General features: G+C 38.9%; 1 protein-coding gene across 1 annotated transcript in view; it reads left to right on the top strand.

Moving 5' to 3' along the window:
- VEGFC (vascular endothelial growth factor C) overlaps positions 1 to 21,741 on the top strand; it is a 71,868-nt gene that overhangs the window by 17,934 nt on the left and 32,193 nt on the right. The window contains exon 2 of the mRNA XM_062622561.1: positions 5,204 to 5,260. Within this exon, the coding sequence (XP_062478545.1) occupies positions 5,204 to 5,260 (57 nt within the window). The remainder of the gene's footprint in view (positions 1 to 5,203; positions 5,261 to 21,741) is intronic.

Genomic DNA, 21,741 nt, shown 5'->3' with positions numbered 1-21,741 from the left:
AGCTGCCAAAGGCCAGATGCTGTGAGCTAGCGGTACCAGACCTGGGGTATCCATAGCTAACCTTGAGGCACTGACACCCTGGGTAGCAGCCTAGAGCAAAGCAAGTCAGTGTGCTGAATTGCCCCTTTGGTAATACTTGCTGGGTGGTTTCCAACTTGTGGGGTAGCAGATCCCTGTTTCCTAGGCAAGTGTTCAGGACACTAAACCATAGATAAAAAGTGGTCATTGATCACCTCCATTAAGTGTATTGTGTAGATGGAAGCACCTGTTGCACCTTGCACAGAACTCAAGCTTGTTAGGCTGTGTGAAATGCCTTCAGAGCATGGGGAAATTTGACTTGGTGACCTTCCTTTATGAATCCCAAATAACAGTGGGAACATGCTGTTTTTTCAGATTGGTAAGCAAGCATAGTTAAGTATGGTGAAATGTCGTAGCTGAGGGTACTGAGCATGGTTAGAACACACAACTCCAGCTTATTTTGTCACCCAGGTAGATGTGCTGTTTTCTGTGGCCTGTGATAAAAGTGTTAGATGCATCTTCGGTGTGCCTCAGATGCTTCCTATTATAGGCCAGAAAAAAATCCATTAGAATGGATTTTTATTTTTTGTCTTCTGAGAAGCATAAAGTATAGATGGGCGCAGGGTCATCTTTAAAAGGTCAGGTTTAAGCCCTTGTAACATGAGTAAATTAGAACGGCTTTGAAATTTCAGGCCACAGTAGCTGTGGCATGGAAGTTCTGTGGGCATTTGTCCTCCTCCTTTCATTCCCCTGGTGAAGGCTCTACTTGGAAAACCTGTTAGTGCTTCATATAAAACACTTCTGCTCAAGAAAATGCTTCTTTCAGCCACTGAGTCCCCTTTCCAGCCTGTGAATGTGGCTGAAGTGTCATGTACAGAGGACACACCAGGTCAGACTAATTCCCTGTTTTGAGAAGCAGTGAGCACCAGCCAGGGACTTGAACCACATAAGAAGCTAGTCTTGGAGGAGAAATCATGGGCACGGTAGTGAAGGTTGCTGTAATTATCTTCTTTTTCAGGGAGAAAACCCCCACAAACCCCAAAACTGATTCTGCATTTTTCAGTGTGTGAGTTTATGTTTCTATATAAATCCATATTATTGCTACAGAAAGTAAAGACCCACTGATACAGTCTTTATTTTGCTCCTGTAATTTTCAACAACCAGCTGTTTGGTTAAGGATCACAATGGTGAAGGGAGGGTTAGAAAGTAGTTACAGTTTTGAATTTCTCAAGACATCTGTGCTTGACCCAGATGGAGACCAGTAACGAGTGGTGTCCCTCAGGGTTTGGCGTTGGGACCGGTGTTGTTCAATATCTTTGTCGCTGACATGGACAGTGGGATTGAGTGTGCCCTCAGCAAGTTTGCCGATGACACCAAGCTGTGTGGTTCAGTTGATACCCTGGAGGGAAGGAATGCCATCCAGAGGGACCTTGACATCCTTTGAGGTGGGCTGATGCCAACCTCATGAAGTTTAACCATGCCAAGTGCAAGGTCCTACACCTGGTTTGGAGCAATCCCAGGCACAGCTACAGGTTGGGAAGAGAAGAGATTCAGAGCAGCCCTGTGGAGAAGGACTTGGGGGTGTTGGTTGATGAGAAAATGAACATGAGCCGGCTTCAGTGTGCACTCAAAGCCCAGAAAGCCAACCGTATCCTGGGCTGCATCAAAAGGAGCGTGACCAGCAGGTCAAAGGAGGTGATCCTGCTCCTCTACTCTGCTCTTGTGAGACCTCACCTGGAGTATTGTGTGCAGTTCTGGTGTCCTCAACATAAAAAGGACATGGAACTGTTGGAACAAGTCCAGAGGAGGGCCACGAGGATGATCAGGGGACTGGAGCACCTCCTGTATGACGATAGGCTGAGAAAGTTGGGGCTGTTCAGCCTGGAGAAGAGAAGACTGCGTGGAGACCTTGTAGCAGCCTTCCAGTATCTGAAGGGGGCCTATAGAGATGCTGGGGAGGGACTCTTCATTAGGGACTGTAGTGATAGGACAAGTGGTAACGGATTAAAACTTAAACAGGGGAAGTTTAGATTGGATATAAGGAAGAAGGTCTTTACTGTGAGGGTGGTGAGGCACTGGAATAGGTTGCCCAGGGAGGTTGTGAATGCTCCATCCCTGGCAGTGTTCAAGGCCAGGCTGAACAGGGCCTTGAGTGTCATGGTTTAGTGTGAGGTGTCCCTGCCCATGGCAGAGGGGTGGGAACTAAATGATCTTAAGGTCCTTTCCAACCCTAACTATTATATGATTTTATGACCCCCTGTTTAAGATAACTAATGGGCTATTTCTATGCATGTAGCTGGGTAAGGATGGATCTCTGGGAAAGCCTACATGAAATCTCTTGGAAGGATTTTATCTATGCTTAGTTCTGTGTGGCAACAGTCACTTCGGTGTTAGTTCACTGGGTAACCGGTTTGTTGTTAACTCATGCGTCAGAAGCTACCTTTACATTTTTTGTTTGAATTGGAAATTAATGTCATGATTAGATGTATCATGCAATGTAGGTACAGTGAAGACAATGCCAGGCTTTCTTAATTCAGGGGTCTCGCTACTGGCTTTTGAGATTTGTATCCCCAGCTTTGAGCTTACTGGTTACACTTCCGTAGCTGAATTTTCTTGAGCTGATGACCGTATACATGAGGATCATGAGCTCTGCATTGGTAGTGATGAAATTCAAGATCTAATTCAGAGTTTCTGAAGTTAGTGAAAGACCTAACAATGGGTTTAGTAGGCCGTGTGTGTGTATAATTATTATAGTAGGACTAAAGTGTCTACTTCAAGATCATATAAAAATAAAAAAATGCTGCCAAAAAAATCTTTTGCCATGACTTTTAATAGTCAGTTAAAGTTCATTAATTTTATTAGGCTACTATATCGAGATATGTGAACATATGGTAAACTATTTGATTTATTTTTGATAAGTTCTAAAAGGCAGCATAAAATAACATAAAGTGATACCAACTTTTTATCCATGTTCTAAAGAAATGCGGGAATCTTTGGAAAATTAGTGATTTGCAAGATTCTGAGCAAAGTAATAGTTATTACTATCTGAGGACTTAGTTGTTCTCGTTAACTGAGTTGTGTTTTGAACACCATTCAGCATGTATAGGCATTTGAATGAGTGTGGTATTAAAAATTTAGTCACCCAAAGCTGTTCTGAGAGGGATCAGGGAGACAGAGCCGCTTCAGAGAATAGTTTAATCCATGCAAATTCTAAATTAGCCCCTGGAGGTTCTCTTCTCTCAGCAATGCCTGAGGAATTGAGAAACCTGAGATTACTTTGTGCCTAAAGTTAAATGGAATGCATGTGTTGGGGTTTGGTTGTTGTTTCATTTTTGAGGTGGTTTTTTTTGTGCGTATGTGTGTGGGTTTGTTATTTTGTTTGTTTGTTTTTTCAACTTGTTACGAAATCTCTTTTGTGTTAATAAAAGTCAAGTTTATTTCCTTTATTTTTTATATTCAAGGCAGTTTTAAAAATATTGGCCTTTTAGGTTCATGTCTTGGCTCTGTTTTTTGTTTGAGTTTGCAGGGCATTGGAGTTTGTTTAGGAATCCAGTACTCATGGGTGTGCTGTGCTGTGCTTGGGTTTCATTATGGTGAGTCTGCATGGGCTTCTCTTAATCAAGATAGGCTGAACACTGTATCGTGCCTTGATGTGACTCTCATCTCCAAGAACAGGACTTTCAGACACCTTAGGCATCCACTACCTCAAACATCTGTTTGCACTGACTCCAACTGTGTGGTTTCTTGTAGACACTGTTATAGAGCCTCCACATGTTTTTCTGTGCTTCAGTTTTTCATCACTACTGTTTAGAGAGCTTTGGAGGGCAACCAAGATTTCTCTTCTAAATGATTGCTGTAATGGAAGTTCTTCCTCAGCTGGAGCTGTAGTAGTCCAAAATACTGTTTTGCTATGAAGCTATGTTCCTTTTCCCTATTGTTCCAGATTTCATTCCCTCCTGAAACCTCTTACCATGATCCTTTGTTTTCTTTGCTACTTTATGAATGCAGACAGTCAAGCTGTTTTCAACCTCTTACTGAAAATTAGTTATTTGTCTCTGCAATCTTTGTGGTTTGTTCTATTGCTTCTTCAAACAGCGGTCCAAACAGATATCATCTACAAAGCTAGATGACATCCTGAGAACTGGGCACATGGGGATGCAACAGAGCTGCATGGACTTATCATACTATATCCAATACAACCTTTAGTTTAGTCTTAGTGTTTTGTAAAGCCAGTTTTAGTTAATATATCGGATTTATGTCTCTTTTGATCAGTATTCTTTTTGGATATAGGCTTTTTTTGTAGGTAGCTGACTGATCCAACTGCATTTTATATTTTTTAAAAAATTTGATATCTCTACATTACTTGAAAAAAAAGTGTCTTTAGAAGCTTAAGTCTTCTGACTTCTGATCACCACTGCAATCTCAGTCATACCATATCATGAGTTATGTGACAAGTTCCAGCTATTCCGAAATCAAACCAATAATATCAGGAAGGAGTTTAAAACTTAGTATGTGTGCCAAACAAATGTCCACAAACCAGTGATACAGGTTACACATTTTAGTTGACTCAAATTTGTTTACTTACTAACAAAGCTCTATTTTCTGCTCAGTCAAAACTGAGTTAGGTTTTTATGAGTGTAATGAATAGTAAGGTAAATACCTGTTGATCGGCTATTAGAGTGTACACCTTGAAGGGAGAACAGTTTGAATGTGTAAACATTGTGTCCTGGCAAATATTGAAGCTTTTTACTGTTGAAGGCTTCTGTTTGTGTATTTTTCTTCTTACCACATCATGTCTGGCATGGCTGTAAAGCTACGCAAGTTAGTGAGGTTTTTAAAAGATGTTATAGATGAGTAATTTTGTTGTATGCATTAGTGCTTATGTAGCAATAATTGTTAACATTGTTTGGCATTACTTAGGCCTTTCAATGTGATTCATCTTATGATGTTACTGTACATTGTGTAGTGGCAAGAGCAGAACCCTGCTTCAAAGTGATTAACATTCAAACAAAGAGAGAGACAGGAGAGCAGTGTTGCTTTTATGCCTGTTTAGCAGTTCTGTGTGTATCCCTGTCCAGTTCACTGTAACCTTATTTACTCTAAGAAATTTGTGGTCTAAGATCAAGATGAAAATACGGTCATTGATCTATAGGTTTAAAATTTATTTACTTATTTTTCAGTCTAGACCAAAGCCATAAGGGGTTACTTTCAGCAGTGGAATTTCTCACATGCAGAGAATAAGGTTAGTCTTTGGAGATTTAATTTATTTAGAAATTAGCTAGAGTTAAGATTCAATATGGAGCTATTTCAGAGTGCATTTAAAATGATGTGCTTAAGAGTGTTTATTTTATTTTTAGCAAGTGCTTTAAATTAAACTTGAATTGTATTAAAAGTGGGACCAATAGTAATTTTCAGTTTTATTCTCCCTAAAATTAAGTATTTTAAACAGCAAAACACTTGAGCTCAGTTATATGAATGGAACCTCAGCTAGAGCTGCAGTGCTAGTGTCTTTATTACAGGGGAGAATTCTTTCTGGAAAGCCCAATATTGCAGGTTTTTATGACGTAATTATTATGAAAGACCCTTACTCTTACCCTTTAAACTGTTATGCAACTCAAATAGGCTGCTGACTTGACTTCAGGATTCCTCTTTCAGGTTAAAGCCATAATGTGATGCTGAGTATGTTTTGATTAGATTAATTCTTACCCGTCTAATTTATTAGAACTTTAGAACACTTTTGCTGATTATCAAATCATAACTTTAAAAAAGCATCTTATTTAAATGCAACATTTAGTTTCATGTTTGATTCACTTTTGAGCTCTTTAAATACAACTGGACTGCTTCTGAAAGAGTTCCCACTGATGTCCTCATGATTATGAGCAATCTAAAATTAGCAGTCTGGCTGTTTTCAAATTACTAATAATTCATTTTTAAGAATCCTCATCCATTTTACTCCTAGTGGTTAATTTGGTTGTACTTATGTTTTTTTCCTTACAGTGATGATATGTAGGAAACAGATTATAACCACTCACAAAGGGTAAATGTAAATACAAATTATCACTACATTATGGGCTTATTTAAACAAAGAAGGTCTGTAGCAAAGCCTCCTTTTAAGTGCTCCTGTAAACTTTCTTGAAGAGGTGACTGTGGACTTGGCTGTATGAATTATTGCAAATGGCAGCAAAACTGAATAAATTTGGTTAATACCTCTCATGTCATTTCCTCTTCTTACATCTTCCACTTCAGACCACTTTCTGTATAATTTATAGAAAGAATTTTGGAGGATGGTAAGTCATGAAAGCAGTACTCATGCTTACTGTGTCTCAAATACCATTCTATAGATGTGGGCATTCCTTGTGTATACGTTTGGTTTATCATCCACAGAAATTGGTGGATATTTCATTATTGATTTCAGTGAGGGTTGGACCAAGATACTTTTGCATAGTTTGGTTTTGTTTTTTCTTGAATGATGGTGCCTTTTCAATTAGAAGCTTTACTTGCACAAGTGTGGTTTGTGAACCTCTACATTGTTTAGAGTAACATACCAGCTTTTGGGGGGTTTGTTTTAAAGAGAAGGAGGTACAATTTCTGCTTTTCTGTGTTCTAAACTATATCACTTTATGTTAAAGCAAGTTATTAATTTGTATTAATTTATATTACAAGTTACTCTGTATTTTACTAATGAAATACTTTTTTTTCCATTACTTCACTGTAAGGATACCTGACCATAAAATATTCTAGTAAACAAAATGGCAAAATAATCATTAAAATGATGCCATAATTTCTTGTTAGCTACTTAGTAAAGTGTCATTATAAATGCAAAGCTTTAACTTAAGAATGATCCCCAGCGTTATGTTTATGAAGCCTAGGTAGAAATGTTGGTGTTGAGGTCTGTATATTATGAATATATTGTTGCAAGACTACATTTTTTTTTCTCCTTCTAAAGAACTTCATAGTTTTGTAGTGAGTCAATAAATCAAGCCAACTCTACAAGTGTTTCTTACACAAAGAATTGGCGTCTGCTGAATGTCTGTATAGTGCAGCTAGAATGGAAAGTCATTTTGTTTGGAGCGACTTTAGTCGACATTTTCAGAAAGACATTTTGTTGGCTGGTTATATCCCGACACATTTAATGAAAAATCAGTCTGTTGGATTATTTCTTGTGCATTTTTAAAGCAACTGTACTTTCCCTGTAATAGATATAATTAATTATACACAAGGACACTTTCATGGAAATGAGCTCACACGTAGAGCCGATAAAGAGTTGTCCACATGAATTTTGAAATAGTATTTGGTCCAGTGAATCTACCTGAAGCCTCAGAATAAAAGAAATTTTGAATAAATACATCCTTATTTTGTTGCATAGACTTTGGAATATTTATAAAATTTTTTAGTAAGCTATACTCATCTATATCCGTTAGAGAAATTTGCCTTGATTGGTTTCTGTGACTTCATTTGTGGTGGTACAATTTTGACATAAGACTGGCAGAAGAGTAAGACACTGTCTAGATTAAAAGCAAACAAAAAAAAACATGGTAGGTCTTTGTATGGGGCAGTAAAGAGAAAACTGTTATGAGATAAATAGGGGGCTTTGCTTATATGCTTGTATAGATCTATAGAAAAAGAGGTTATTCAACACAACTCTTTTTCTTGACATCCAGTGTAAATATCGTGTGCTGTAAATGTAAGTCCATTACTGTTTGCCCTGGATAATGTGGATATGGGAGATGGCTTATTTCCTCCTTCTTTATATTTAGCCCTTTACTCCTCTCAAGCTCTTCAGACTAAACAGTGGTCTCTTCAGTTTGTTCTTTGTAGTTGTTAACTTGTGTTTAGCTTGTGACTCAGATAGCTTTTCTGGAGAGCTGCTACAAAGTTGGAACCTCTTCAATTTGTGTTTGTCCACTTGAATATTCCTTCTTGAGGGACAGAACTTAAAAGATCCTGAAGAGTAGACGTGTCGTGACAAAATCTCATCGTCTTGCTTTTTTTTTTCGTGTATTTCTATTATCAACCATGTTCCTTGTGAATTCTGATCATGTCCTCCAAAATTTCTACAATGTATCACACAGCAGTCAGCTGCCTATTTTGCAAGCATTTCCCTCTTCTGCCATCCAAATCCAGAACAAATATGTTAAACAGCACAGCCCCAAGAGTACAGCTGGGTTCACTTTGGCAGTGAACCATTGATAAGACACTGTAGGGTACAGTTTTCCAACAGTTTTACTTCCCTCTTTGTAGTAACTTCCTCTAGATCATATTTCCTGCATCTTAGAATATCAAGGAAAAAGTCTTACCAAAGTCAAAATAAATTACAGAGTGGACAAGATGAGGCTTGTAATGAACACTGAGGCCACAAGCTTTCCAAGAAAACAGGGGTCAGGCATCTGAACTGACAGAAAAAAAATGACACACTTCTTTTTAATAGGAATTGTAAGAGGAAGTGCAGCTCCATGACAACTGTTTCTGTTTCTTGTAGTCTTTAATCAGTGCAGCACATTGGAGAAAGGGCCAAGTCTGTTTATCAGTATCTTTTAGTGGGTCACTTTGGCCACAGCACCTTACAAAATCATACATGGGTGGAGGGAAGCTGTTATACAAATATTTGATGTGCAGCTATAGCAGGTTTTGCCTGCAAATTTTTATTATGCTGCAGAAATAGTATGTTTAAAAGTATATGTGGTCTTTCTAGCAGCAGAAGCTGTTTGGATCTGACTGGTGTCTGCATTTCCATGCAGGGATGGTACAGGCTTGGGAAGAAGGGTGCAGGGGGCATTGAGGTTGGTCTGGGCTGTGGGTTTGCAGGAAGAAAGTGAGGCTCTTCCCATGTGAAAATGTTAGAATACTGCTTATTATGCAGAGGGTTTATCCTAACTCATCTGATCCCTGTCACTGATTTCTTATCAGAATGAACCATTTCCCTGTCATAGCAGGAAAATATAATGAGACTCATCTGACATGATTTGTGCATTATACATGGCTGTATCAGAGGTTTACAGTCTCTTGCAGGGTAGGGGATAAGGATCCTTCTTTTTCCACTCCCCAAGAACTTGCAAACAGCTTGTTTATTTATCGTTTGCTCTATTGTTTGTGCAGTTGGAGTTGAGCCTGGGAGAAGAGCTCTGGTTTTCTTTTCCAGGCTTCTGAAACCACCAGTCTTCCAGATTGGTTATCCTTCTCAAAGGTAGCAACTAATAGTTCTGTTGTTCCTTCTGTCAAAATTAAAAGTATCCTAGGGAAAACTAGATGAAGTAATTTGATTTTATTTTCTTTTCCTAATGTACAGAAGAATGGTTTCCCCATTTTAGTTGGAGCTCTTTGTCACTGTGTTGATCGTGTCAGCTGCCTGATTGCAACTAACCTTTTAGAAAAAAAGTAAAGAGTAAATAATATAAATCTGTCTTCTCAGTGCTATCTGTCAGTAAGCTGCTCCTCTCCATTAGGTAGAAGATCAACTTTCTTTTGAAGGTTAATTGACTATTAAATTGAAAACTGTTTTTCCTTCTTCACATTCTCGACTAAGTTCTTCCAAGTAGTTTGAGTCAAATTTAGAAATGTTTACTTTTCAGTGGTTTTCTCTATCCTCTGTACTGAAAATTGTGATAAGTACATAACAGAAGGTTGCTGGACAATCTGTTCTGCTTTATTCTTTCCTCAGCGGATTGGAAAGTTAAAGCACATTTGTTTCCCAATACTGATGTCCTGTACATTGGGTTGGATTGTGGGAGGCTATGTCCTACTCAACTTTCTGTGGTTAGTGTCGTTACCTTCTTTTCATTCTTGTCACTGTCCAATTAAAGTAGTAGTTATCTGTTTATACACCATGTGCTGTAGTAGATATAATGAGGCACTAATTGGCATCTACTGTAATTATAACTTCGACCAAAACCAGCAGTGCTTGCTGATACCCGTATGCCGTAAGAGGTTTCTGTGCAGAACTCAATCACCTGATTCAAAACAAAACACGCACACACACAAACAAACAAAAACCCCAAACAAACAAAACAAAACAAAAGACAAGCAAAAAACAACAATGAAAAAACCACCACAACATGAAACATATGTAAAAGCTAAATGAGATAAATCTGTGCCTGGTAAATCATTTGAACAGATGAGAAGTTAGAGGGCTGGATTTAGAGCTGTGCCATTTTACATAAGCTAACAATCTGGTCTAGGAAAGGAAAAACAGCTTTGTATTTATAGGGACATAAGGTAGACTTATCAGAATTTATGTGTTGCTGGTGATTGATGTTGTACATAGACATAATAAGTGCCAGCTGTTCCTCCCCCATAAATCAGGAACAGTAATATTGCCTTTTATTTCAGTGTGAACTGACTTATTTGAATTCCTTTTTAATTCAAATGACCTTTTATTTAGTTACATATTAGATCTATATCCACACAAATTAGAAACCTTGTGAAATCAGAGTATAATGCAACTGGAAAACAGCGTCACAAATACCTTTGCATTATCAGGGTTTGCTGTCCTTCATGAACTATGTAAAAAGCACTTTTCCTTTTCTGCTCCTTTCTCTGAAATATATATTTCTGTCTTTCTCCATTAAAGTTGATGTGTTTGTGGTTGCCCACATCACTTGGTATTCTAGCCATATATGGAAGCATCATGTTTTTGTCATGTTAACCGTACTCAAACAGATTTGACTTTTATTCCTTTTGATCTCCGCTTTCAAAATTCCTGCTTTGTCAGCAACTGTGAAAAAAGGGATTTACATATTTATTATGAAAAAATCCAGGATAGATGTACTAACATACAAATATAGTGAACTACATGGTGCAAGTAGTTGTCTGAAAGTTATGGCTTATTTGTCCTCTTTAGGCCTTAAGGAGATTGCATTTCCTTACTGTTTGCTTTCAGTTTTTTGTAACTGATAGGTGTGTTGATGAATGTCATGTGTAATGTAACAGGATCAAAATAAAAAGTGTTACGTGTTTGCGCAGTGCACATGGTTGTGGACTGTGTAAGGTGGAAGGAAGTGAAGTTGAAATAAAACGTTTGCTCAATATGCATAGTCAGGTAATGCAACAAGCACATTCCTGCAGCCTGTTAATAAATTCAATAAATGAGAGTTATCAACTGCTGGTATCTGCCTTTATAGTTACCCAAATGAACAACTGGTGCATGGTGACCTTTGATAATTTATTTTAATTGTATTTTAGTGGCTCTTTAGGGTTCTCAGACAGGTTTAGTTAATAATAGAAAATTTTCCTCACTAGCATTCACTAAAGGCATGTCTTGCACTGTTTCTCAGCCTTCAATTTAAGTAATTTTTGTCTTTTTAAAATGAAACTGTACTGTTACTTGTAAAAGAAGACATGGCTACTCTGTTCATGTGGATGACAAGTGGCATCAGTTCCCTTAAAACAGCTTGCTGTGTTCCAGTGGTGTTTCATTTCTAGGCCCCAATCCTGCTAATTTGTATGTACTTCATATGATGCGAATTTACTGAATTTTCAACTCCAAACTAGGATAGGTTACAGATTGTATAAAATATACAATTCTTGCTTTTTTCTTTGCATGTGAATTGTTTTTTCTATTTTAGAATATATGAAAAAGTTTTACTTTTTCTCATGTTCTGAAGCTTAAACAGAAATTAAATAAACCATTTTAATTTGTGAAAACACACGAACCTCCTATTTGCCTTTTAATATGTTATTCCACCATTTCAAATGTATTTTATTCTGTCATTTTAATCCATTTACTTTTAAAAAAGATTATTAGAAGTCATAGAGGTGCTACTGCTTTGAAATGTAAGCCGAAGCCTTATTATTTCAGGACTTGTGCTTTTCAGAAATACATTTCCCTAATTTGACCCCCAGTAACCCTTGAGAGACCTAAGCACAAGTTACAAACTAATTACATGAATTACTTTACTGGAACTTGTTAGGCATTTTCTGTTTATACATTAATGTAATATAAATATAGCTTAGGCAACAAAAGCCCTTGGGGCAAATTTATGTCCTGAGTAACCCTGTTCTAGTGACCTCAACAGAATTACTCAAAGTCAAGACAGAATTTAAATTGGAAGACCACATCTTCAGCTGCCGTAAGTAGTCTCAACTCCACTAAAATCAGTGTAGCTGCTGTCGCAACAGCTGTAAAGACAGAACTGCACCTTCAAGTTTATTTTTGACTGGGATTTTTAATTTATGGTCACTTCTATCAAAGGGATTGGGCTGTCTTTTCTTTCCATAGTTTACAACCAAGCAGAATTTATCTGTAGAAATAATTCTGATTTTAGTCCAGGGCTGTTATAATGTTATACAATCTGCTTTTGTCTGAATTTTGAAAAAATGCTTCATGGACTAACAGTGAACATAACATATTCTGGTCCTACGTCTTTGTGTTTTCTGTGCCTTTTTTCTATGCTATGATCTAGCTTCTAACAAAAGTTTCTCTAACCAAGCAATATATAGGAAATTGTACTCAGGTCCTGCTTAAGAGTTTGTAAATATTATCACCAGACAGTGTTTGTCTTTCACAATAGCTTTGTTTCAAAACCAGATATTAAATACTGGCTAATCTGTACTCCACTCCTAGTGACATGTATATCATTTTCCTTTCATCTTGGGTATTATCTCTTTGATTTAGTTGTAAAAAACTAAAGTGCTTAGTATTAAGTCTGGACAACTGAAAATCTGGATTAAGAGAATTCTGTTTATGAGGAGCCATGAGTGATCTGTATTTTTTACAATATTATAACAGTAATCAATAGGAGTTGTCTGCTGTGTTTTTAGATTCAGTAGTCAGCATTAACACTGTGGGGTTCTCTCAGCTAACTGTAGGGGTCAATAACATCTTGGATTTTTAGTGACCTCCACTCACTAAGCGAATATTAAGTTATCAGTCAATTCACTTGCTGGAAGAGAAACAGCATACATTTCTTATAAATGCTAGCTTACAATGAGACTCTTCTCAGCATTATCTAGAATTCTTCTGCAGGCTTGGCCAAGGGACTGGAATTGTGGTTCAGGATGTGAGGCTGGTGATCCTCACTGTTGCTCAGTGTTTCCATGTCTTGCTGGGCAATATCCCCAGCAGAACTGAGGCCCTGATGATTTTTCTGGCTTAAGATGCATTTTGGGTTCTATTGCTATTTGCTCTTTATATCTTAAGCCCTCAACTATGGTAGCATAAGTGTTGCAAGCAATTCTGTGCCTCTTAAGAGTTTAAACAGCTGCCCTTTCTGCTTTTCTGTGCCAGTGCAGCACAGTCAGCTTTCCTGAGAAAACGTCTTCCTTGTAATGTGCTTTAGGCTTCCTATTCAACATGCAGTTCAGCTTCAATGGGATAAAACTGTTCACTTCCAGATGCTAGAATAGAATAGAATATTTAGTCAGAAGGGACCTACAATGATTATCTCGTCCAACTGCCTGACCACTTCAGGGCTGATCAAAAGGTAAAACAAATTATTAAATTAAATTGTTCCAATCCCTCTTAAACCATGAAAAGCTTGGGGCATCAACCACCTCTCTAGGAAGCCTATTGCAGCATTTGACCATCCTCTCAGTAAAGAAACGCTTTCCAATGTCCAGTCTAAACCTCCCCGACACAGTTTTGAACCATTCCCATATGTTCCATCACTGGATCTCATGGAGAAATGGTCAGCACCCCCTCCCTCTTCAGGAAGGTGTAGAGGGGAATGAGGTTGCCCTTCATCCTCTTTTTCTCCAAACTAGACAAATCTGAAGTCCTCAGCTGCTCCTCATAGGGCATTCCTCACAGCCCTTTCACCAGCTTTGCTGCCCACCTCTGGGTACATTTAAGGACCATCACATATTTCTTGAATAGTGGCTGCCAGAAATGCACATTGGGGTGAGGCCACACCAATGCTGAATACAGCAGGATAATCACCTCTTTTGACAGGCTGGTTAAACTGTGTTTGATGCACCCCAGGACGTGATTTGCCTTCTGGGCTGCCACGGTACATTGCTGACTCACGTTGAGCCTGCTATCAACTGGCATCCCCAGATCCCTTTCTGCAGGGCTGCTCTCCAGCCACTCCTCTCCCAGTTCATACTAGTAACTAGGAGTTACTCCATCCTAGCTGCAGAATCCAGCATTTGGACTTGTTAAATTTCATCCCATTGCCCAGTGCTCCAGTCTATGTAGATCCCTCTGCAAGGCCTCCTGCCTGTCCAGTGTCAGCAGCACCTCCCAGCTAGGGAGCCAGTGTCCCATGGGAGTGTATCCCATGCAAAACAATGAAGTTAGGCAATCTCATTACTGCAATTGATAGATGTCCCTAGGGTAACTTTTAATTGAGGTAGCTGGAGTACCAGTGCAGGGTAACTGCACTTATATGGCTGTTCTCTCAATCCAACACACTATTTTCTGTTTGCAGTTTCAGACTTTAAAAATCATTGTGTTATAAGAGATTTTAGCCTTGCTGTCTAATAGCCTTTCCATCCATTGCCTGAATACAGGATACTGACTGAATGTGCTAATGCACAGCCTTCTACATCTTTTTCATCATTTTAATTTACCAAACATAGCTTTCCCAGAAGTAGCAATGCTAATTTGAGAGTGTGATAGCTGATAAGCAGACTGCTACTTTGTTAGATTGTATGCACTTTTTAATTAATGTTTTCTTACTGGAGTGGAGAGGGATAGAAACTGATTTTAAAGAGAAGGAAAAAAAATTCTGTTGGGATAAAAGACTACAAAATTTGGATGACAGACAGAAGAGTACTATCAGCAGATGGTCAAATCTGAGGAAGAACTCTAAAGCAAAACATAAATCTTCTGGTTTATAGACTGTCAGGGAAGAATTGTGTGCACACTGATGCACACAACCTAGGAATCAATTAGGAGACAGAGCTCTGCATGCAGGCACATCACTAAGGCATTGTTGTTCCAAACAGTGATGGATGTATATAGGAAGACAGGCAGGGAAGAAAGGATTTCCTTTTACATAAAGAAGCAGTTTGAGTGGATGGGTTGTTTGTGGATTAGTATCAGAGGAGGGGCTGGTGGCATTATGGTGAGCATGTGTTACACATCATCTGGTTAGTATGAGGAAGAGGACAAAGTCACATTTAAGCAACTTGGAGCCCCTCGTTCTTAAGGGAGACTTTAGCCTCCCTGACACCTGCTGGAAGGGCAACACATGTAAGCAATCCAGGATGTTTCTGGAGACTGTCAAGGGACTGTAGCATAGATGCGGTATACGTAGGTGATGCTGTTCTTCCAAATAAAGAACTGGCTAAGGAGGTAATAATCAGTAGCAGCCTTGGCTTTTAGCAGCCATTAATTATTAGAGCAAACATCCTGAGGTGAGTGAGGAAGGCAAGTAGCAGAGTACATGTCCTGGCCTTTGATAGAGCAAACTTTGTTTTGTACTGAGAACTGCTAAATGGGATCCTTTTGGAGGCAGCATGGTTATGCTAAGGCTAAAACATGATTGCATAATCTGATCACCATTGATGTTGACATTACTAGATCTGTGGATAAGGGCAGAGAAGTGGATTTCAACTACCTCTACTTCAGCAAGGCTTTTGATGCTGTCTTCTGCAGCAGGTATGTTGATGAACTTGTTTGTATGTAGCAGTGGGCCACCAAAATCAGCTGAAAAACATGCCCTATGAGAAGAGTCTGAAAGGATGGGACCTAATAGTGGTCTTCCAAAACTTGAAGTTGCTAAGAAGAGGGAGCTTGGCTCTTCAGTGAGGTGCACAGGCTTAGAATAAGAGACAGTGATGCTAAGTAGAAACAGGAGAGGCTTCCAAAAGATAGAAGGAAAAAAAAAATAAAAAGGAGGAGGGGGAAATGGTTAAGCATCAGAACAAGGTTCCCAGAGGGGTTGTAGAGAGGTTGTAGATTTTTTTTGTCTTTGATCTAGGTTTGACTAAATGGCTGTTGGAGGACCTTTCCAGCCCAAATAATTCTGTTATTCTGGGAGGAACAGCAAGTATCCAGTGCTAGCCAGCATTAAGCAAACAAACAAAACAAGAGAAAAAGAAAAAAAACCCAACCCCAAACCTGCTTCCTTTTTGTGTAACTCAAATAATAGTTTAGTGGAGTATGCTGTGTGTTTATAGCATACAAATACACCATGCTTTTACAACTTAAATATTTTGTTCAAGTTACTAGTTTATGCAAGCTATTATTTGGCAATGAAAGGGGGGAGGCACATAGAAATGCATTCACATTTTTAGAAATGGTCAAGTTAATACCCCACATTCCCGTGGGGAATGTGCAGATGTCAGAAATGTCAAAAAAATGTCAAAACCTGGAATGCTGCTGTAAAATTGAGTTATTATTCTTCTGTTTCCAGTTTTTGTGTTTAGGCTTGTTAAGGAGACTGCTATTCTACTGCTGTTAATCCTTTCAGTATTGTTATAGGAGCTCTGGTTTCCCTGATGATATCCAAGGAGATGAGATCAGAAGGTAAAACACTACTCTTAAGTCAATATTGAAGGAAAGAAGATGAAATCCCAAAGAAATAGATGTTAAAATTGAGGGTCCAGGGGAAGAGTGGAGAGGAGTAGGAGGAGGGATTTCTTGGGAGTCCTGTAACAACACACGCAGGAACAATGCAAGAGTCAGAATGGGAGGCTTCTCCAGTTTTTGTCATTTCATAGAATAGTTACGGTTGGAAAGGACCTTAAGACCATCTAGTTCCAACCCCCTGACATGGGCAGGGACACCTCACACTAAACCATGCCACCCAAGGCTCTGTCCAGCCTGGCCTTGAACACCATCAGGGATGGAGCATTCGCAGCTTCCCTGGGCAACCCATTCCAGTGCCTCACCCCCCTTACAGTAAAGAATTTCTTCCTTATATCCAATCTAAACTTCCCCTGTTTAAGTTTTAGCCTGTTACCCCGTGTCCTATCACTACAGTCCATAATGAAGAGTCCCTCCCCAGCAATGTAAATCAGGGTTATTTTTTCATTTGTTGAGAAATTATAATTTGTCTGTGTAAATTGTGTCTCTGGTGAAGTTCACCTGTCTCTCAATGCAAAGTAACTTCTTTGTGGGATGAAATTTTCTATGTATTAGCTTTCTCAATCTGTTCTGAACACCTGTCCTTCAAATGTGGGAGATGTTAATTAGAATTTAAAGACTTTTTTTTTTTTTTTTGTAACCACATGAGTTGCAGAATCTGGACTTCTAATATAAGTTACAAACATTGTCAATGTCATAAAAGTTTGGCTTTTAGATCCATGTCTTTGTGCCACCTTTTTTTCGAGAGGAGCTAAATACTTTTGTTTTGTTTTGTTTTTTTTTTCCAAAATATGTCCTTTTGTAAGGCAGTCAGGTACATGAATAAAAACAAGCAATAGCCACTCAAATTTTAGATTGAGGCTACATTTACCTATTTTTGCTACATTTGGGAGATTATTTCCCCATTCTTTAATTCTTCCCACATATTGTCTGTTCCTTAAACATAAAAAATGTTTCCATGTGACCCACTAATATATCTGAAATCATGTAAATGTGATTCATTAATATACCTGTGATAAATCTGAAATTATCAAGCACATAACTGTATTTGTGAAATTTATATTGTTGCTGGATTTGACTCTACTGCATTGTCTATTTAACATTCCTTTGACAAAGATCATAAGCAAATTATTCATAATAATATGCCATATTTTCTGTCTGGATGTGGGCTTTCTGCCATTTATTTTTGTCTAGGATAGCTTGTGCTTTCTGAAGACCAGATTAAGTATAAATCCTAGGCAATAACTTTAAATATAACAGCAAATCAACGTCTTTGTAATATGCTGTACTTCCTGATTCAGGATTTGATAACAAGGATATTTTCTGCCTTACATTTATTAGGAAATGTAAAGCCATTTATCAAGATTATTGGTGTGGTCAGTTACAGAGTGCTTTTCCTTTGTTTTCCCCAGAAATTTTGCTTCTTCAAGTTTGGACATACTAATAAATAGGTGTAATTCTGTCTGCCAGTGATGTTTGCCTGACATGGCTATCTCAAACAATTGAGATAGGGCTTTAGTGTGTGTGGTCTTTTTTATTGCCACTGGGCAAAGCTGTAGGAACAGAAGATTTATAGTACCACTCCCTTTCCCATGTATTTCCTACAGTTACTATTCGAATACTAATCTTGTAAATGGAGAGTATCATGAACATGTTGCCACTCATGTCAGCAATGTCCATGTGCTTTCCAAAACTACCTGCAAGTGTGTTTAGCCCTAAGATGCTGACTTAGGCAGCACTGGCGTCTGAGGGCAGAATTAGTAGGTGCAGATACTGTTGCATAGACAAGCACTGCGGAGAGATTTTAATTCATGTGTCATTTGGTCTTAAAGACTTTTGAGAGGAGTTTTAGGCATTTCATGTAAGGAATGTTCTGAGAGAATGCTGGGATTAAGCTCAGGAAACCAACCGCATATGGTTGCAGAGAACAGGGATCCATCCTTAAATGACAAGTATTTGTTAAAAATCTGAAAAAGGCTGAGAATGGAAAAGATATATCTGGATACTTCAGCGAGAAAGTATTTTCTGTCCTGTCTCTAGGCTACAAACTACCATGGCTTAGTGCAGGCTTTACTGAAAGAAGGTCAGAATAAGCCACACAAGAATTTCAATTCACATAAAAGCTAGTTTTAAGTTCAGTTTAAAGATGTGCACTTACTTGGCAGGGCTAGTTACCTTCCAAAAATTGGATTGTCGAGTTCTGATTCGTGACCTCCATGAGTTTGCTCTATGTTGCTTACAGACAGAATAACAAGGTAACTCAGCTTTCATTTAAATTACAGCAGTCTAGCCTTTGAAGCTAATCCAGCCTCCTTTACTTGTTGTGACTGAATACCATGATACTGAAAGAGACTTATACGTTCTCATGAAAAACCAGCAAGCATCTACTGGTTACTGCATTATCTGGCAATCAGCTGTGTACTCTACTGCTACTGTATATGCCAAGGGCAACTAGAGTATGATAACCACACTGTTGCTTGAGTCCCAAAAAGAAAATTGTCTCTGCATGTGATCCAGACCTGACAGTGCCTATTGACTATGGCCTTGGAGCAGTGTCCCAGACGAGGCACTGACTTCACATCCCTTGTTTAAGAGTTAAAGTGCTTTTTGGTGTTTAAAGTAAACAGCTGATAAAATCTCCTAAGTAGCACATGCTTTTCAAGCATGGAAAATACAGCTGTGTATGTCAATTGACAATGACTATTTCACACCTACTGGGAACGTAATGTAACCTGGACAGCAGACCCTGTTAAATAGTATTCTGATCCCTCACATAGGAGTATCAGAGAAACTACAAAACGGGAGCAGTGATTATACATCTTCTGTTGCTTGCAATGAACTGGTGGCTTTTTAACTAAATGAATATACTTAGTGTGTCTTTTCAGTTAATGCTTCTGATTCTTATGTAACCAATTCTTAATCTTTCATCTACTGCTCCAAAAATCTTGTTCAAATGACAATAAAATTATACTGAAATGCATGTACACCAGAGGATGGAAAATAATTATAGTTATATGTTTATGATATTTGTTCTATACTTTTAAAATGCCATAATTCACAGTTGTACAGAAAAGAGGCTTTGCTAATAAAAATGTGTTAGTGTGTTGACCTCTCATAAGACAAAAATCAGTCTGTTAACTCACAGTGTCTCAGTGAGTTCTCTTTAAATGTGGTGCACAGTTAATGTATTGCTTGAACAGTTAAAACTGAGGCCAACAGGAAATTTGATGTTGCCCAAACACCAGCATAAGCTGAAGACCACTGATCTTGGTAGAATGGTACATGGTATTTCCTAAGGAAGCAAAGACTATATCCAGGTGGTCTTTGTGGACTGTAGTAGAGACCAAACTCTAGGCCCTAGGCTGCTTGGGTATGGGTCCAACCCCTGTTGATGCGGTGTGGTAAGCCCCCAGAGCAGGCTGACCACACACTTGAGCACAGCAGTTTGAGTTCCCTTATCTCCTATGTAACATCTGAGGCATAAATTTTTATTGTTTTGGAGGGTTCTTTTGTTTGGAGGCATTTTTGTTGTTGGTTTTGAGTATGGTTTGTTTTTTAAATAGTCAGAGGGTGTGTTTCAGCCACCTGGAAAGGTGTTTGTGGAGTGTAATGCTGCAGGTGGCAGTTGCATGCTCTGGGAGGAGGCAGAAGGGCTTTATTGGTGCCAGACCAGCTGGGATGTAGAATCATAGAATCATTTTGGTTTGGAAAGGACTTTCAGAGGTCATCTAGTCCAACCCCCCTGCAATGAGCAGGGACATCTTCAACTAGACCAGGTTGCCCAGAAGCACATCAGCCTAGCCTCGAATGTCTCCAGGGATGGCACATCCACCATCTCTCTGGGCAACCTGTTCCAGTATTCTGCCATCCTCATTGCAAAAAATTTCTTCCTTGCATCTAGCCTGAATCTCCCCTCGTTTAGTTTAAAACCATCAGACCTCACCATATCACAAAAGGCCCTGCTAAAAAGTTTTTCCCTATCTTTCTTATAGGCCTCTTTTAAGAGCTGAAAGGCCTCGACAAGGTCTCCCTGAAGTCTTCTGTTTTTACAGTCTGAACAATCCCAACTCCTCAGCCTTTCCTTATAGAAGAGGTGCTTCATCCCTCTGATCAGTTTTTTTGGCCCTTCTCTGGACCCTCTCCAATAGGTCCATGTCTTTCCAGTGCTGGGGGCCCCAGAGCTGAATGCAGTACTGTGGGTGGGGTCTCGTGAGAGTGGAGTAGAGGAGGAGAATTACCTCCCACGATCTGCTGGCCACGCTCCTTTGGATGTAGCCCAAGATATGGTTGGCTTTCTGGAGATGAACTTGTGGCATTTTGTATTTGCACTGTTAGAAGTGGGCCCTTGAGTGAATTCTCCCGTCAGCTGTGTCTCGGTTTCCTCATGCATCCAGTTTGGATGAGGAAGAGACCAACAGGCCTGAACTGACAACGTAGAAATGCCCTTGCCTTTGAGTCATACAGCTGGTCTGATAAAAAATGATAGCATGCACTTTGTCTAGATTGTACTGTTTGCCTAATGGTGCAAAGATGTTTTATCAACACATGTTGGGGGGTAAACTATGGACGGACCGCAGGCGACCTGATGTAAACATCTGAAAAGAAAATTGGAATTGAGAATTAATAGTACAAACATGCTGTGACAGGCAAAAATGTTCAGAGAAGTCAACAAAAGCTATTATGGGCATCGGTAAGATCGTCTAAAACTTAGCAGACTGCTTTAATAAGGAGCTGAAATGTAACCAAGGATTTAGGAGAAAGACTTTAGGGTAGGAAAAATACTGTCTTTGTATTTTAGCAGAATGACTAATAAGGTAGCTCGGTCAGTAGGTTTTGAAAGCAAATTAGCATGTTTGAAATGAAAAATGAAGCAGCAATGAGACACACACTGGCTGCCAGGTGACAGGTCCAATAATCTTGACCATAGAAGAGCTAAAGAAAGTTTAGCGTAACAGAAGGAAACTGAGTTTTAGGGCTTTGTGAGGGTGAAAGATTAAAAAGCACAACATGACATTTCAGGCTAGTAAAACTGCAGACACTGTACCTGTAGGGACTGAATCATACTGCACACAGTGATGTATAGATGCAGTCCTTAAGCTAGGAGGCAAAATCCTGTAATCCTTACTAAACAAAAATCCTACTCAAGTCGGCAAAAGATTTGGGTGAACAAGGAATGTACAACTGGGCAATTAGAGACAAACTTGCAGCCTGACCTTGACTGGGCCTTTGTGCCTGTGATTAGCTGTACCCATAGC

The sequence above is a fragment of the Pezoporus occidentalis genome, unplaced genomic scaffold, assembly GCF_034315485.1.
Source record: "Pezoporus occidentalis ecotype Australia unplaced genomic scaffold, CSIRO_AGI_Poc_V1 ctg1, whole genome shotgun sequence".
Classification (NCBI taxonomy): domain Eukaryota; kingdom Metazoa; phylum Chordata; class Aves; order Psittaciformes; family Psittacidae; genus Pezoporus; species Pezoporus occidentalis.
This window is presented reverse-complemented; position numbering and strand designations above follow the sequence as displayed.